Genomic DNA, 19,753 nt, shown 5'->3' with positions numbered 1-19,753 from the left:
TGTAAACATTACACTATGAGTTCTGTGTTTGCTTGAACCTCATTGGATTTCGTTTCATGTGGAGCAGAAGCCAATCTGTCTCCAGTACAGTCAAGAATGATAATATGTTTTATGCTGCATGTTACGCATACATTGGCTCAGCAACAGTATGGAACAACAGCTTTAACTTGGAAAGCACTGGCCAGCCACCTGGTCCAACTAACCTGCAGTGATGTGAACAGTTGTAGTAGACATAAAAAGAGACAAATAGAGAACAGTGTAGCCTTGAATGTCATTTAATTTTTGAAAAGAAGGAAGTAACAGTAAAACTGGGGCAATTGCTTCTTAGGTGATCTGATGGAAAACGTACTCTCAATCTTAGCTAACATAGTACTGTAATTAAAAACAAGAATGATGAAAATTCCGGAATTTAACAAGGGTTATTTTTCTGCATGAGTTATGTGCAACATAAAAGAGCACTGCTGGGATTTCACCATGTAGTTAAATATTGAAGCCACTGAAAGTATTACAGTCAAGTCATCTGGTAATCTCTGAACTTCTTCCATATCGGACTCTGAGGAAAGCAGTAAATTTCAGTACTCGTATGCTGACAACGATGCAATCAGTGACTGAATCCCAAGCCAACATTTCCTCCTCCTCCTCTTTTATGACATGCTGTTCTGCATTTTGGCATCGTTTGGCACTGACGTATCACAAAGCCTCGTGCATTAGTTCCAGTCAGTTTGGCATTAGTTCCAGTCAGTTTGGCAGCTTAAATATCTTGGTTTTTCTCATGACAAATCCCTTAACTTGGCTCCAGGTAATTCTATTGGGTTCAGATTACAGTGACAAGTGTAAACATGCATCATTTGTACGGTATGCTAGACATCGAGAATATTGTTTACCGTGTTACTACGGTGCTGATCATCAACAAAAGTATTTGAGTTTTCATTAAGTTTTCTAAATTCCAAAATCTGTAACAATCTTTTATAATATATCGATAATAAGAACGTGAAAACCAGAATTCTGCATGTGATATGTAATTACAAACCAGAAGATATGCATTTTTCTTGAAAAAGTGATGGTTAAGTATGAGTTACTTACCACATATTTGATAAATTTCATATTTAAATGGAATAAAAAAACTGCTAATTATATTGGGGTTTTGAACCACTGCCCACCATCCCGCTTGATTGTCAGTCTATGATGCTACCGACTACGCCAAGATTACAATTATAATTGTGCATGTTATATTTAATACATCACATCAAAGCTAATTTTTCTATGTAATGTTGCGAAAAACATGAAGAATAACTTCTTTCTAGCCATTAATGCTGTTCTGCGTGCACGTTTCACTACGAAGCAGGAAGCAGTGTCATCCATTTTCGCGGTGCATTTTAACAACGAGCACAAGTAGCACATACATAAACTGTGACTGTACACAATTTTTGAAATAAAAATTATATAGCTAAAGTATGATGAAGAGAAACTTTTATGGCTGTTAATACATCAGAATGTCTTGAAGTTTCATTTACAGTGACATAGTAATGAAACATCTAATCATAAGTTGGACCTCCTCCTAAGAGCAGAACACAATCAGTGCATGAGAGCTATGGGTGCTGACCAATCATCATGTTTGTTTACATCAGGTTTATTCTTATGATGAATGGAGTATAGATGTGGTAGGAGATACAATATCATGCTTGGAGTTTGACAGAGGTCTTAAAGACCAAACTTGCGAAGACAACATTCCTTCAAAATTGTTGGCAACTTTGAGAAAGTCAGCCATGACAATACTACTCCACTTTGTATGAAAGATATATCAAATGGGCAAAATATCCTCAAACTTCAAGAAGAATGCAATAGTTCGTATTCCAAAGAAGGAAGGTGATGACAGATTTGAATATTACCAGTCCATCAGTTTAATAAGTCATGGTTGCAAAATATTAACAGAACTTTCTTGTCATTACATGCTTGACTAGCATGCCTCCCTCCAAGCCATTGCAATGCTGCAAGCTTACTCTTTGACTGTATCAATTCTCTGACACCATGTATTTTGTTTTATTATAAATCCAGTCATGGGCCACAAAAGTTCATGAATCAGGTAATTTCTTTTGGACAACAATGACCATCTTAAGACCAAAAAATAATAAACCTACAAAGATAGCATGATGCACAATGTTTCCAAATTATGTAAAACACAGATTCAGAAATCATTATTAGTGAACATAACATTTCTTTCCTGAGTACGTCTAGTGTATGTACTACATAATTTGTGCCATTGCATGTATAAATGGTTCAGTCACATTATTCAGCCATACAGGATTTATGACAAAATCAAAATTTTGAGTACTGTGGACATCATTACACCCTACACGTTGACACTTTAAAGCCATGAAGGATAATGCCTGATGAGTGACATGTCTGCATTCTGGCGCACTAAATGTCACTACTGCATGTTAGTTCACATAATTGTTAAAACAAAATCTTCAGCTCAAAATATGCAATGCTATTGCATTTAAATCTTTTAACAACAGGTTTGCAGCTGACCAATAAAACACAACAAATATTTTTTAAATGGACAGACTGCATCCACACAATCTACTCATGAATGGGGAATGCAAAAACTGGCTCATAATTATATGCAACGAAATGATAAACATTTGTCATTAGACATAATCAGTGTATTTGTTATGCTTACCATTCATTCATATGAGCTGCAGTTGAACCAATAACTTGTAATTAGGAAGGAGACCTTAAGAAAATCCAACACTATGTTAGATAATCTACAATACAGTTATAGAATTCAACTGGTAAGGAAAACACTAGGTCTGCAGTTTGCTATTGAAGTAGACAAAGGATTTTTTAGCGAAGAGGCTGTGCTTACTAGTTCTCCCTGTCAAACGGGAGCATATGAAACTGACTTACAATAATATACAATGAAATATACAGTAATATACAATGAACACCACAACATAGTCAGTGCTAATGTCCTACATATCATCCAGTTATATGAGCCACAGATGCAAATGAATACTTGTAAATTGAGGCTCCAAAAATATCTAATATAAGTTGCAAAACATGCCCAACAGTGAATTGGTCAATACTTCAATACTTATGCAGTCTGTACATCAGAATAGCTGAGTATATGTTCAAAACACACACAGTGGTCAAAACCTAGTGAGATGTACATATATACAACCTGTGACACAGAAGATTCACTTAAAATATAATAGTTCCAAATGGCACAAAGAAAAATTAAAAATAAAAAAGAGCTAGAAAACGTAGATGTGTTGTAAAATATAAAATGACCCACAAACAGAAATTAGAAGTAAGTAGGAAAACTACAGCCAATAAGAGTTACTGTAAAAACCCACTTATGTTTGCTTCATGGCTGCCACCTAGAGGAGAAAAGCCACTTGTAAGTTATATTTAACGCTGTGTGACATTCCATGTGGTGTATGTTATAGCAACATAAAAATCTCAAAGATTAGGCCACTGCCATAATTTCTAATACATTCTTAAGATTCATTTTATATTTGAAAAGTTTCCCAAACTAAAACATGGATTTTTGCAGAAAATTGTCAAACAAACCAAAATATGCACCCAGGTGCAAAATGTGTCTGCTCATTAAGCACCATATTGAGCTGATTTTCCTTACATTTACATATCTCTAATGCCTCTAGTAGATAAAGGATGCGGCCCTTTGGCGCTTTGTGAAAGATGAACATACTATTTTGTGTGCTGTCAAACTTGTGTCCACTCTCAGATAAATGCATATGAAGTTCAGACCCGTTCTGTGGTCCCAAGTGCTCTCTAAATCTTGCATCGAAATATCTATATAGTAATGGTTAAATTGACCACAATCAGTTATATATACTCCTGACTCATATACTCGGGCCCTGAAATCTTTGCTTTTCTTTCCTATGTTATGTCTGATGCTCAGTCCTATTGTATTACTTACCTGGTTTATTGTTAATTTATGTTCAGACCCCACATCTTTCTCAAAGTTTTTTCAGATTGTGAGAGCCATATTAGGAATGTCGTCGTCCACCCAGCATAGTAGCTAGTCCATTTGGTGGGGGGATGGGGAGGGGGCAGGGGTGGTTGTTCTTCAGGTACCCAGACAGTGGTAGCATTTGACCATGCTCGGATCACACTGTTGATGCCTAAGGTGTTACCTCCCTGCACCTGCTGAGGAGTATGTGACTGCCCATTTGGAAGCAAAGGACTCCAAACACTGGTCATTATGCCCTAAGGTCTGTGCTCTGGCTGGGTGGCACACATAGGGAGATCTTTTGTTTGGAGTAGGCAGCATCATGGTGGATAGTTGGCATTGTGAAATGGTGGTCATGAGGCCCCAGCAGTCTCTTCAGACAGACAGGCCAAAGTACACTGCTGATATTTACGACCCTAGGAACTTTTGTTCCTCTGCTGCAGCAAGGAAAAGGGGGGGGGGGATGACAAAGTGACCTGCTGTCATTTATTCCCTTCATATCCTGGTTTACAACTAAAAAGGTAATGTCTATCTCTATACTAAACCACTTTTTGTGAAGAATATTGAAAATGTATTTGACAAACTATCTTCTCTTATCAAATTGCAAAGTGGTTGTATTGTAATTAATATTACAAATTTTACCCTGCCTGTGACATTTCTTACTTGTAAGTAACTTGGTGATGTACTTGTTACCATCACACCCTGTAAGAACCTTAACATGGTACAGGAATTAATTTTTCACTGAGACCTAATGCTGCAAGCAGACAAAGAACTATGTGAATACTTGGAGAGGTGAGGGATCCACTTCATGCTTCTTGTACATCAAGGCCTACAAGAAAGAAATTAAACACCAGCATATTCATCCTCACTCTTGAGAGGGATTTGCTGCCAGAAAAATATCATCATGCATTACTGCAGTACTGGGAAGCAGTATTTCCCAACCCTGATTTAGTGTTTTAAATGCTAGCCTGATTATTTCTCTCACTTTTTTTTGTTACCAGTGTCGGTCCAACTGAAGTCAGTTACGATTTTAGCTTACTCACTTGTGCTATTATATATCTCCTAGCCAGAAGGAAATCTTTACTATGAAACTGTTCACCAATATTATATGGGATCATTCTTGCCACAGATGTCCCTGGGACCTTTGTCTGCTCTGACCTACATGCCAGCCCAAGCCATATACTTTACTACATAAATTATTTTTTAGCTCTTGCATAAATATTGTCTTTTATGGTTCGATTTTACCAGTCCTATGCACTTTCATAATCTGATCAAATTTCTGCTGGATGTCACTAACTCCATATAAACTACCTCTTGACTGAGGGACTGATCACATCGCTGTTTAGTCCCTTTCACCCCCAACCAACCCAACACAAATCATTTACAGAAGAATGGAAAAACTGATAGAAGTCAGTTGCGGGGAAGATCAGTGTGGTGTGCGTACTGTAAGACCTTCGGTACACACACCATCAGATTATTTGACTTGTCGCTCTAACGAAGCAGGCGAGTGTCAGCAATATGTCTCGTGATCTTATTGTGGCATGTTTATCTTCTGCCGTTAGGTCAGACGATATAAATGCCACTTGCACGCTTAGAGTAGCAGATTGACGGTGACCAACTTTAAACAGAACTTGATCAATTTTCACACACATATATTAAAATAATAAAAAGCATAAACCTTACGTAACTTGATTCTGGATGCTACTTACAATTGACAATCTGAAGTTCCTTTGGTCTTGGTACGTTAATCTTATTCTCACATATCTCTGATACTTGACAAAGTGTCTATTCATTTATCTTCATGGCTATGTACAGGAATATGGTAATCTTACTAGGCGAAGAGTGAAACTTGACTATAGACTGGTACAGACAAATGCAGACTGGTACAGACTAATCGGAGGTGTGTACACTCGTTATAATACCTCGTGTGTTCAGGTATCACTGCGCGAGTGTGATCCGCGAGGAGAAAAGGTTCTATGTTAGCAGCCATCTCATTGGCTGCGTTTCATATCAATACGCGGATTGGCGGAAGCAGAATTTGGTCCGTCTCTAAGGCAGCGCCATCTCGTAGTGAGGAGACGGATGAGCGCTGCGCCTGTGCTGTTGTGCTTAGCGGGGCGCACTCTAGTGGGAAAGTTGTGTACGCATTGACTATGCGGAACTATGTACACAACATCCCTCCCTTCCGGGGGAAGAAAAAAAGCTTTTGAAGTTTGCTTGAAAAGCCTTTTTTTTTTCTGCTTCTGTGCTTTCCGGTGTGCTTATGTCTGTGGGTGTGCACACATGTTTGCTCCCCGTGACATTCGCCCGCGGTCCGCTAGGAAAACCCACTCAAAACCTACGGAACAGGGAACTGGAGAAGCAAAAATTTTGTTACATAATTGCATTTCAACATTGGTACATTGGTCATAGCGTAAATGTAATTCTTCTTCGACGTCCATCTTCTCTGGGGTTGTCGGCTGTGGACGTTTGGTGTAGTCGGCTGCCCAGGAAGGTGCGGCGGCGGCGGCTGCCGGTGACGGCGTCTGGAATCATGCGAGCAGCTCGGGGTTGACATCTTCTGAGTCTGCAAAATGAAACAGCCTAGGAGTTCTGCCTATATGTGACTGCTGTCTTTGCTGCTGTAATTGATTAGTATGGCGAATAACTATACCGCTTTGCGTTCTTATTCTATACATGACATTTCCAATGCATTCTACAATGATTCCTTGTGTCCAAGTAAGTTTTCCTCAACTGTAGACAGTTACGAGGACTTTGTCATTTATGTTGAATCATCGTCCTTTTGACGTTCGTTGATAATTTTCTGGATGCATTGTGGGTTTTAGGATAGACATCAAAGCCCTGTGTTGTCGCCCATGCAGTTTTTCTGCTGGTGACTGTGCCTCGTGCGGAGTAGCTCTGTATTGTGACAGAAAAATTAATAAGGAAGTCTCTTTGTTGTTCTGTTACACCAACTTTGTCATGTGTGCCTTGAACGTTCGTACGAATCATTCGGCAAGTCCATTAGCCTCAGGTTGAAATGATCCCATCCTCATTGCCAATGTGGTGTGTGTGCTGTAAGACCTTCGGTACACACACCATCAGATTATTTGACTTGTCGCTCTAACGAAGTAGACGAGTGTCAGCAATATGTCTCGTGGTCTTATCGTGGCATGTTTATCTTCTGCCTTTAGGTCAAACGATATAAATGCCACTTGCACGCTTAGAGTAGCAGATTGACGGTGACCAACTTTAAACAGAACTTGATCAATTTTCACACACATTTATTAAAATAATAAAAAGCATAAACCTTACGTAACTTGATTCTGGATGATACTTACAATTGACAATCTGAAGTTCCATTGGTCTTGGTACGTTAATCTTATTCTCACATATCTCTGATACTTGACAAAGTATCTATTCATTTATCTTCATGGCTATGTACAGGAATATGGTAATCTTACTAGGCGAAGAGTGAAACTTGACTATAGACTGGTACAGACAAATGCAGACTGGTACAGGCTAATGCAGACTGACTAATCGGAGGTGTGTACACTCGTTATAATACCTCGCGCGTTCAGGTATCACTGCGCGAGTGTGATCCGCGAGGAGAAGAGGTTCTACGTTAGCAGCCATCTCATTGGCTGCGTTACATATCAATACGCGGATTGGCGGAAGCAGAATTTGGTCCGTCTCTAAGGCAGCGCCATCTCGTAGTGCGGAGACAGATGAGCACTGCGCCTGCGCTGTTGTGCTTAGCGGGGCGTGCTCTAGTGGGAAAGTTGTGTATGCGCTGACTATGTGGAACTATGTACACAACAATCAGTTTGGATTTAGGAGCACTTGAGGCCATACTGAGCCTAATACCTGTCATAGCATGCAGCCTGAAGAGAGGCAGATACATTTACAACATTTGAAGACTTAGAGAAAGCTTTTGACAATGTTGACTAGAATACACTCTTTGAAATTTTGAAGGTAAGAGGGGTAAAATACAAGCACCAAAAGGTTATAAATTGTACAGAATCCAGACTGCAATTAAGATAGTCAAAGCCCAAGAAAGGTGGTAGTAGCTGAATGGGAAGTGAGATGGGTCTGATACCTATTCCCAGTGTTGTTTGATCCGTTCATTAGGCAGGCAGTAAAGGGAACCAAGAAGTAGTTTGGAAATGGGATTAAAGTTCAGGGAGGAAAAAAATATAAACTTTGTGGTTTGCTGCTGACATAATAATATCAGAATTGAAGGACTGGGAAGAGTAGTTGATCAGAATGGATACTGCCTTGAGAATAAGTTATAAGATGAAAGCAGTGGGCAGTAGCAAGAAGAGAGGTTACTTTGAAACCTGTAGAATGGATGTTACTGAAATCTGTGATTGGACTTTGAACGGAAATATGCTTATTACATCTTGTGGTTATGGACAGATAAGGTGTGGTACAGCCATTTCTACGAAGTTCATGGTTAGTAAATGTTACCTACCCTCCAGTACTGTAAACTTGGGGCATACTTCCTCAACTCATTTTGGGAAATACAGTGGATTATTGTGTCTTGGAGAGGGGGAGAGTACTTGGCCTAAACATCAGGATAGTGAAGATGGCACAAACACCTTTCAAAAAATTGCTCGACCGCAATATGAGCTGTGTATTGGTAGTGTGGATTGGTGTGAAGCCGAAACAGTTGCTAACCACTATGGCACCTATAGCATCACATTTGGAATAGATTTCTGTTGATACCACTGGGCCTGTCTGGATCGACCACTATTCCCCTAGCTACTTTCAGAATGAGGGTGGAATGTTTTGAACTATTCTCTTTGAACCTCCATCGAGTTGGATGTAGTGCTGATCAGTATCTGCGTCCAGCTCTCAAACAGAGCTCAGGAGGATAGTCATCTTGAAGATGTCTCTTCTAAAATGGGGACTTCTCATAGTAACAGAAAACAATTGGGTCAAAATGTTCTGGTCATCATGAAAAGAGGATGGGTGATAAATTTTCCCTTTCTACTTAAAAAGAGATATTTGAAGAAGTGAAGAGGCTGTAATTTGATGACACTTTCAAATGGATTTTTTGCAAATTGAAACTATAATATCCATTTGATGTGTAGGTTGGGTGGGTGTGCACCACCGCTTTAGCAGGAGCTTTGATTATCTCTCATCATGCCCTGAAGAGAGAGACATCCTACCCAAGATCCTTCCATGCCCTCCTGAGTGGGCATAACAAGCTCAGTTGCAGTAGTTCCTTCACAGCCTGGGCCATCTGGATCCTTCCCTTTGCTACCAGCTTCTCTGAAGTACGCAAATATAAGCCAGTAAAATTAACCCCACAAAGGTAATTGCTTTCCAAAAATTAGTGGAATTATGAAAATGTTTTAATCACTCAAATTGGCCTCTGGTATGAATAATTTGAGTTTGACCTGTTTCTGAGTGGAGCTTCAGCCATGACCAAAGAAAACCGCAAAAATTTAAAACTCCCCCCCCCCCCCCCCCCCCCAATAAAAAAATGAACGAAATGTTTAATGGAAAAAGCCAAGGCAATGTTACCAAAAATGTACAGCATTAAATTCTGCATCTATATTGATTGCTGTTTAACATTTCCTATCAGTTTTTCATACTTTTTCAAAAACACTGGTTTCGGCGCTATAAAATGTGTAGCAACTGAGAATTGGATAATTGGATGCAAAATTTTGTAGGACAAAAATTGTAGAGCGTCAAATCATGTTTTCAAAAAGTCAAAGAAAATGCAAAAAGCCCTAACTAGTCAATAAATATTGCCATTATTCAGTTATATGTAAGGTGGTTAATTGCCAACATCAACTTTCTACTTTCGTTTGAATGGTTTCTTCCAGTGTCCACTCTTATTCGCTTACTTTTCAGTACCCTCATTCTGTGCCTATATAGATATGTGGAAAACACAAAAAAACTGTCTTTTGCAAGTGTTTCATACCTTTTAAAACACAGTTTACTTTGAAAAGGCAGATATCTCTTCAGATGGAGGATTTCTGCCACACAGTGTTGCATGGGAGGCAAAATTGACTATTTCCTTCCGTAATTACAAAGTATGTAGATTATATCAAGTGTTAATATGGCAGAAAGGTAAAGATTGTGTTTGGTGGATGCCCAGATTTGAGAAGTGGCAGGAGCACGAAATCAGCTGAGCAAGTGTGCAGAGACACCAAAAGAACTGCATCAACTGTCACGTTTAATGAAACATCAATAACCACAGCAAAAGATATTTTTTGTCAAATGAACAAAGTGAACAGGGCCTCATTGATTTACTGATTGCACAATTTGAGGGTGAGAACTTCAGTATTAAGCAAGCTGTTGAGGGTGCCAATACTGTAACTATAGATACTGATTTTGATATTGCTCAACACTCTGTTGTTATTGAGAAGGACGTTAACCTTTCTGTGATTCTGTCCACTGAAGCCTGCTCTCGCTTCCCACGCCCGGGTTCCCGGGTTCGATTCCCAGCGGGGTCAGGGATTTTCTCTGCCTCGTGATGGCTGGGTGTTGTGTGCTGTCCTTAGGTTAGTTAGGTTTAAGTAGTTCTGAGTTCTAGGGGACTGGTGACCATGGATGTTAAGTCCCATAGTGCTCAGAGCCATTTGAAGCCTGCCAAAGGCAGAACGTGACATAGTCTACAGCCCTCTAAATTTCAAGTGGTCTCAGGTGTTGAAAACATGCCTCAGTGGCTGCGATACAACTTTGTCGTTTTGCAGAAAAGGAAAACCTAAACTCCCTAAAAGCATTGGAGACAAAAAAATGACTTAAAGAAAGCAGCAGAGATTCAGCTGCTAACGAAGCTGATGAGGCTTGAAGTAAGTTTGTAGTTTGTAATGGGAAAAGGAAATAAAGTCCTTAAATGTGCATCACTATCAAATCTATAAAAAATGTATATCAAAGACATCAGTCTACCGCACCTCTTTGCCTCCTACAGAAGCAACTGTTTGAGAGCATTCCCAGAGAACATGTTTGCAGGTGCAAGCTTGGAAAAACCGCCCTCTAGACTCGCTGGAACGGTGCTGAAAGGCCTCAAAGTTTGGCCTCATGGCAGTTCTCATCACCAAAGAGCAGCATTTGCAGACATGTTGAAAGCCATTGACAGCACATGTGGCAGGGTATGCCATAGATGCTGTTCCAGCAGGGAAAACAGCATTGAGTTCACCACCATTTGCAAACTATACATAAACTAAACCTGCAGCAGTGTTCCAAATGACATCCCCATTACTGACATTAATTACTATGACATAGGTAACAACATTTTGGAAGAAGGAAGAACAGAGCCCATCGAAAATGTAAACACAGAAAAAAATGGAAAAGTTAATGTTAATTGGACCCTCATCCTCCAAGGATGTAAAATCAAGAAAAACTGATTGTACATTGCTGAACGTTAATTTTTAATTGTAAGATATGTTGTTTTTTTGTATTACTTTAACACCATTTTATAGAATCATATGAAACTCAATTTATTGTTAACTGTATAAATTTCCTTTATTCCTAATAAAACAATAATAAGCCTATTTATTTTCACTAATGCCCTTGCAAACAAATTTATTCTATGTGTAATACAATGTACTAATATTATTCTTCTAATTCCATAATTTTCAAAACTATTATCTCAATAAGATGTAGGTTAGGGATTATGTAACAGCAAAAAAGTAAGGAAAGTGGATACTGGAAAAATTTCATTCAATGGAAAGTTGATGTTGATCGTTAACTATGTCATTTACGTATAATCGAATAACAGCGATATTCACTTACCATGTAGTTTTTTTTTGTCTCTTTCTTTGACTTTTTGAAAACACAATTTGACGGATTTTTTATAGGAAATTTTAATCAAGTAGCAAAGTTTTGTGTGGTTTTCTTTTCATCACAGCTGAAGCTTCACTCAGGAATTGGGGTAAACTCAGATTGCTCATAACAGGGGCCTACTTGAGCGGTTAAAACAGTTTCCAGAATTCCACTATTTTTGGAAAGCAGAACTATAATTTTCTTGGCCTAATGGGAGTTATTTTTTCAACACATCCGTCACTCTCATAATTGGCCTCGCCTCAGTCTCCATAATCCTGCTGTCCCCACACTCTTATCCAAACAGTTTCCCCTACCTCCATCCTGTCACCTCCTCCCAGTTAACTTCCCCCATTTCACCTTTGTGTGTGTGTGTGTGTGTGTGCGTGCGCGCACATGCGCGCATAAAAAGGGTTACTCTGAAAGCTAGCAAGTTTTCTTCATTTTTGTATGCCTTTTGATGACGCAATGCTTCTACTTTTCAGTTAATGATCTCCTTTATCCTAAACTACTTAAGTTCTATTACAGCTTCCCTGCAAAATATTTTTTATGAACTCTGCAATTATATGATGATGATTCAAACGTGGGGGGGGGGGGGGGGGGGGGGTGGAGTGAGCATCTTCACTGTACTGTATGTTGGCATGATAATGAATTCAGTGTCTGTGATTCAGAAGCACAGGAGATCTTTAAGATACTTGAGCAAATGATACATTTGAAACTTTTAAATAATAATAACTTCATGTACTTTCTTTGTTTGTATGCGCTACTAACCACTCATTCAGCAGGAAAATCAGTCAAATACAAGACACCCTCCTTCACCTACATATTTTAGGAATGAGGTGATATTCTGCTGTATACCAGAGATGCCGAGAATTCAGGGGCAGTGAACTGGTTTATATAACAATCTTCAGGGTCCTTGCACAGTATCTGCTACATGCAAGGATCTAATTTTTGAGGCATAGAATTGTACTTCATTGTAAGGAGAAGGGGCTGGAAGTGAGAGACAACCTGTTGAGGTTGGTAAAATCTGCTATCTGACCATGGTATAGCTCCTTTCAGTTTTCAAGATGATGTGAAGTTCTCTTAACTTGCCTCTACATTGGACACTGCCATCAGATTCATAGATTTCTCCTCCAGGATTGCCAACTGCAATGGGATGCCTATGACACAATACTGTATGTACGCCAGACATATGAAGAGTGTTTTCTGAAGTGATACGTTCCACTCGGGGCAAATATAGTAAACACACCAAACACATTATCAAATTTTGTTAACTACCTAGCTTCTATCTAGAATTTTGTAGGTGTAGTTCAATAATTTGACTCTTTCTCACTACCAACTATTACAGGTATCTCATTTTTATCTGGTTACACTGTTTTACCAAATTTTTGTACATGTTACTATTTTACATGTTTTTATTGTTTTATGATGGGTGTTTTATTGTACTTTTTGATTGTGTGTCTTAGTAGGTAATGTATATAGTATGGGAACATAAATCTTTGTATGGAGGAAATAATAATCCAGCTACCTGGCTGGCTCCACAAACAACAAATTAGGAATGGTTCTGCTAAAATGTCATGAACCTTGGACAGTGACTTAATTCCCATTGATTTCAAACCTGTGTCATCCTTCCAAGAATAGGCAGAGTATGAGTAATCTTTGTTCTGCATTTGCAAGTTTGAAATTGCCCATTATCTTAACCTTCAACTCAACATCCATTTTGTGTTCTCAAGCCAAGCATGTCCAACAGCATTCACTCACACTATAGATAATACCTGTAGAGAATGCAACTATGATATCAGATGAGATGTGCTGTACTGTTGTTACATCCATGCACACTGGCTATACAACTTTCAGAAAGCACACAGTGACATTGGTATAAATTGCTTTTCTTCATGCTTTTCTTATTTTTTACCATTCTTGCCTAGTTTGATCTGTGAATAATTGTAAAGGACTGCTGATAATGAATCTCAAGGTGTGTGTGCCTCAGGACAACCAGGAAATCTGGGAAAACCTGGGGATTTTTCATCTGGTAGAAAACTGGGAAAACCTGGGAATTTTTCATTGTTTTAGTTTTCAGTTACATCTTTGTAGTTTTGGCTGGTAAGAGCTGATATTCTAAAAAAGAATTTTATTTAGTCTGCAGCTACAGAATTATGCTCCAGCATTAAAACATAAAAGAGAGAAACAACAAAATAAGATTTCAGTTACAAAAAAAAAATGTCATTACAACAACAAAAACAGTGCACACACAAGAGTCTGCCAACAGCAAGATGTGTAAAAGGGTTTGGGACAAAGATACAATACTCGGTAACTAGAAACTGTTTTTGTTGAGCATGATGTCATACCTACTTACATTTGGTTCATTTCAGCAGTTGCCAGCAGCCTAATGCACATGCACAGAGTTGAAGTCGTGTATGAGCAGTGCCTTTTCCAGCTTCTGGTGACATAAAGCACAGTTGTTAACTGTATAAGCATTAGCATCAAGCAGCCAGAAGGCACCCAGAAAATTTTTTCTGGCATTTACAGGCTTCGTGATTTGCCGACGTAATGTTGCTGTTTTCTCTATGTTTACAGCGCTTATGTCAAATGATGATAAAAAGATTTCTGTTGCCGGGAGCTATAAAGTGAATTAAAATACATTCATATAATTACGGATGACTAAAATATGTTTCAGCTCTCTGATTTTATTGTATTTCCACATTATTGGTAGTGAAGCATTAATCAGCTTGCAGAACATTGAAGTTATTTTTATCGGTTAGCTAAAGAAAATTTGGCTTTTATTATTAATCTTTTCCATAGAGGCAGTCTATTTATTTGAAGCAAAGTATTGCATTCCATACTATTGGCTAGTTTCAACTGTTTACTGAATTTCAAGTGCACATTTTCATTTTCTGGCATTTATGGAAGAATGCCTTAATAAAGAACCAAACATGAGATAATACAGCTATGGGTACTCCAAGAAAATTGGTATACTGGAAACCTTAATACTAGGTAGGGGCCTGCTTCAGTGTGAATCTGGACCTACGAATATGTACTTTAAGCTAATGATGCATTTTAGCATGGTTTACAAAATTCTGATGATCTTAGAGTATTCTCTGATGTTCTGTTTATTGTATAACATGCTGTAAGATCTTTTAATGCTATATACAAATGAACATACATAAATGTTTGCTTTAAGATGACTAAGGAGACCAGTAGTGTTAAATAAAATGTTTTGTTTCAAATATATTGACAGCTTTAGCAGAATTTTGCAAATCTGCATTCCATGAGACACATTGTTTTTTTTATCACAAGACATATTCAACACTTGTCTGGGACCTCCTCTAGGCTTGATGTTATTTCTTAATTTGTGATGTTTACATCTTGAATTTACATTGCGCCATTTTTCAGTAAATTATAGACTTACTGCGTACCATGTTTTATGCTCATAACTGGGTGCTGGATGGTGATAGGAATGGGGAGGAGAAGACTGTTATATTACAATTTCTTTTGGGGTAATTGTTTTAACACAAATAACTTATATTACTTTATTTTTCTAATTAAAAAAATATCTATATTCAGGTATAATGGAGTGGTAGTTGTGATTGTCTGGGAGGCAGGAAAATGGAAGTGTTAATAATATGCAGATATTTATTGAGTATTTTAGTGTTGGAGCAGATACTTTTACCAAGGATTTCTTAAGCTTTAGGGAAATGAGCAAGAACAAAATGACTGCAACAATGTGTCCAGTTTGACCAATGTCATCACTTCCATCTAGAGCACTTGATTCCTTACAGCTTAATAATTCAGTGCTAAATGAATCTGCTCAGATACCAGATTCATCAGTACTTAAATCAGTAACAACTCCCAGGCTTTCCTGCAACGTACTGTATTGACCTTGTCTGCAAACAAATTCGACAACAGTCCCCTCCTGTCAACATAGCCTGTACTTCCACAAATACAGTAGCAACCCCTTAGTTTCCCATTACCATCCAGCCATTGACTGCTTTGGAAAGTTGTTCTGCAAGGAATAATTTATTCACTCATTTATCTCCCCTAAGATGCTCTCGTCTGTCCTCTATTCTTCTGTTATACTGTTCTCTTTTTACACTATTTCTGCACATCTATCACATTGAATTTTTGTATTGTTTCCATTCATCATTTTCTCTTCTTCACCTACTTCACACTCTGTCCTTCCCTATATCACCTCTGAACTGAAACCAACTCATGTTTTACTATCTACTATGTTTTGTGCACACTGTGTCCACAAATGAAAGCTTTTATTTTTATTAATTTTTGTTAGCACTGAGGTTTATAGACAAAGAAAAACTTATCTTCATACCATTTTAATCTCCTTTTCTGTTTCCAGGTGGATGGTTTTCCTAGCCTCTTTCTGTACAAAGATGGGAAACGGATAGCAGAATACAATGGTTCACGTACTCTGGATGACTTATATGAGTTTGTTTCTAAACACATGCCACATGATGAGCTGTGAAATAAGACTGATGTATTAGACTAGATATGTTAAAGAAGTACCAAGCTGTACACTTGATATTGAGAGTGGTATCAACATTAATCTTATTTTTCTAGAATACATGTCAGTTCTGAATTTTATTGAGTTGTTATTGATAGCCATAGTATATAGGTGTTTACTTGATACCTGAAGGTAAATTGAGCTGCTGCAACAAGAAAATAGTTTTGGTGGTACAAAAGTGATAATTATCCCAAATAAACAAGTAAGAAATCACTTGCCAGTTATTATACACTGAAGAGCCAAAGAAACTGAGCCACCTGCTTTATCATGTAGGGGCCCCACAAGCACGCAAAAGTGCTGCAATGCAACGTGGCATGGACTCGACTAATGTCTGAAGTAGTGCTGGAGGGAACTGATACCATGAATCCTGTAGGGCTGTCCATAAATCTGTAAGAGTATATGGGAGCATCCCAGATATGCTGGATAATGTTCATCTCTGGGAAGTTTGGTGGCCAGTGGAAGTGTTTAAAGTCAGAAGAGTGTTCCTGGAGCCACTTTGTAACAAATCCGGAGGTTGGAGGAGGGGGGGGCTGTTGCATTGTCTTGCTGGAATTGCCCAAGTATGTCGGAATGCGCATTGGGCATGAATGAATGCAGGTGATCAGACAGTATGCTTACATACATGTCTCCTGTCAGAATCATATCTAGAAATATCAGAGGTCTCATACCACTTCAACTGCACACTCCCCACACCATTATAGAGCCTCCAGCAGCGTGAACAGTCCCCTGCACACATGCAGGGTACACAGATTCATGAGGTTGTCTTCTTACCTGTACACATTCATTCGCTCTATACAATTTTAAATGAGACTCGTCTGACCAGGTAGCATGTTTCCAGTCAGCAGGTCATCAAGGGTACACAAGTGGGCCTTCGGCTCTGAAAGCCCATATTGATGATGTCTTGTTGAACAGTTCGATTCTACCAATTCGATTCTACACAGAGTACGCGAAAGAACTTGCCCCCCTTCTAACAGCCGTGTACCGCAAGTCTCTAGAGGAACAGAAGGTTCCAAATGATTGGAAAAGAGCACAGGTAGTCCCAGTCTTCAAGAAGGGTCGTCGAGCAGATGCGCAGAACTATAGACCTATATCTCTGATGTCGATCTGTTGTAGAATTTTAGAACATGTGTTTTGCTCGAGTATCATGTCGTTTTTGGAAACTCAGAATCTACTATGTAGGAATCAACATGGATTCCGGAAACAGCGATCGTGTGAGACCCAACTCGCTTTATTTGTTCATGAGACCCAGAAAATATTAGATACAGGCTCCCAGGTAGATGCTATTTTTCTTGACTTCCGGAAGGCGTTCGATACAGTTCCGCACTGTCGCCTGATAAACAAAGTAAGAGCCTACGGAATATCAGACCAGCTGTGTGGCTGGATTGAAGAGTTTTTAGCAAACAGAACACAGCATGTTGTTATCAATGGAGAGACGTCTACAGACGTTAAAGTAACCTCTGGCGTGCCACAGGGGAGTGTTATGGGACCATTGCTTTTCACAATATATATAAATGACCTAGTAGATAGTGTCGGAAGTTCCATGCGGCTTTTCACGGATGATGCTGTAGTATACAGAGAAGTTGCAGCATTAGAAAATTGTAGCGAAATGCAGGAAGATCTGCAGCGGATAGGCACTTGGTGCAGGGAGTGGCAACTGACCCTTAACATAGACAAATGTAATGTATTGCGAATACATAGAAAGAAGGATCCTTTATTGTCTGATTATATGATAGCGGAACAAACACTGGTAGCAGTTACTTCTGTAAAATATCTGGGAGTATGCGTGCGGAACGATTTGAAGTGGAATGATCATATAAAATTAATTGTTGGTAAGGCGGGTACCAGGTTGAGATTCATTGGGAGAGTCCTTAGAAAATGTAGTCCATCAACAAAGGAGGTGGCTTACAAAACACTCATTCGACCTATACTTGAGTATTGCTCATCAGTGTGGGATCCGTACCAGATCGGGTTGACGGAGGAGATAGAGAAGATCCAAAGAAGAGCGGCGCGTTTCGTCACAGTGTTATTTGGTAACCGTGATAGCGTTACGGAGATGTTTAACAAACTCAAGTGGCAGACTCTGCAAGAGAGGCGCTCTGCATCACGGTGTAGCTTGCTCGCCAGGTTTCGAGAGGGTGCGTTTCTGGATGAGGTATCGAATATATTGCTTCCCCCTACTTACACCTCCCGAGGAGATCACGAATGTAAAATTAGAGAGATTAGAGCGCGCACAGAGGCTTTCAGACAGTCGTTCTTCCCGCAAACCATACGCGACTGGAACAGGAAAGGGAGGTAATGACAGTGGCACGTAAAGTGCCCTCCGCCACACACCGTTGGGTGGCTTGTGGAGTATAAATGTAGATGTAGATGTAGATGTAGATGTAGATGTAGATGTAGATGTAGAAACAGTTCACGCGATGACACTTGTTGATGGCCCAGCACTGAAGTCTGCAGCAATTCGCAGAAAGGTTGCATTTATGTCACACTGAACAATTCTCTTCAGTTGTCATTGGTCCCGCTTTTGCAGGATCTTTTTCCAGCAGCAGCAATATCAGAGATGTGATGTTTTACCGGGTTCCTGATATTCACGGTACACTTATGAAATGGTCGCACATGCAAATCCCCACTTCATCGTTACTTTAGAGATGCTGTGTCCAATCGCTCATGTACTGACGATAACACCACATTCAGACTCACTTAAATCTTGAGAACCTGCCATTGTAGCAGCAATAACCAGTCTAACAACTGCACCAGATGCTTGTTGTCTTATATACGCGTTGGCAACTGCAGTGCTATCTTCTGACTGACTGTTTACATATCTCTGTATTTGAATACACATGCTTGTAGCAGTTTTTTTGGTGCTTCAGTGTACATACACTGTAATCTAACAGTCTGAGAGATAGTTAACCTCCATACCCTGTCCCCAACATGAAGTGCCAAAATACAATTTGAATAAATACCATGGGGTTTGAGATGAGGGTACAGTAATTAATGTGTCACTGGTAAGTAGGGTACTCATTTTGTAGCATCTCTGAATTTGGATCGAAATCATAGTATCAGGGTTGTGAAACAAAAAGTTTCGCTCACTATTGCTTACAAAAAGTTAAGGACACTGATTCATAACAGAGAAAACTGGATGTGAACTAATATTGATTGTGCAATTGGATTGAGGTGTCACTCAACCACATTGTCTGCTTGCAGAAATACGCGTTCAGCAAACAGAAGGCACCAACAGACTGCAAAGAGGCCACTGCATGTTGTTATTTTGATGCCACACCTGTTTTCAATCTGTCTTCCCTCGGGTTGGTTACTGTGTGAATGATTCACATGCATGGAACCATGATTGTACCCAGGTATGCACCTCTTCATCCAAAACAAATGTCTGTCTTCAGGGCTCCTTCAATATGGAAATTACATGGGGAGGGATTGGGACTGTACACAGGACATGTAAGGGCTTTCCAGCAAAACTTCTGTAGCATAATCAAAACAACCTAGGCAACATG

General features: G+C 39.2%; 1 protein-coding gene across 1 annotated transcript in view; it reads left to right on the top strand.

Moving 5' to 3' along the window:
* The window catches only part of LOC126186379 (thioredoxin domain-containing protein 5 homolog), a 106,534-nt gene extending 90,204 nt beyond the window's left edge, over positions 1-16,330 (top strand). The window contains exon 8 of the mRNA XM_049928203.1: positions 16,086-16,330. Coding sequence (XP_049784160.1) covers positions 16,086-16,211 — 126 coding nt within the window. The 3' untranslated portion in view covers positions 16,212-16,330. The remainder of the gene's footprint in view (positions 1-16,085) is intronic.
* Positions 16,331-19,753: the final 3,423 nt, after the last annotated feature.

The sequence above is a fragment of the Schistocerca cancellata genome, chromosome 1 (genome assembly GCF_023864275.1).
Source record: "Schistocerca cancellata isolate TAMUIC-IGC-003103 chromosome 1, iqSchCanc2.1, whole genome shotgun sequence".
In the NCBI taxonomy this organism is placed as follows: Eukaryota; Metazoa; Arthropoda; class Insecta; order Orthoptera; family Acrididae; genus Schistocerca; species Schistocerca cancellata.
This window is presented reverse-complemented; position numbering and strand designations above follow the sequence as displayed.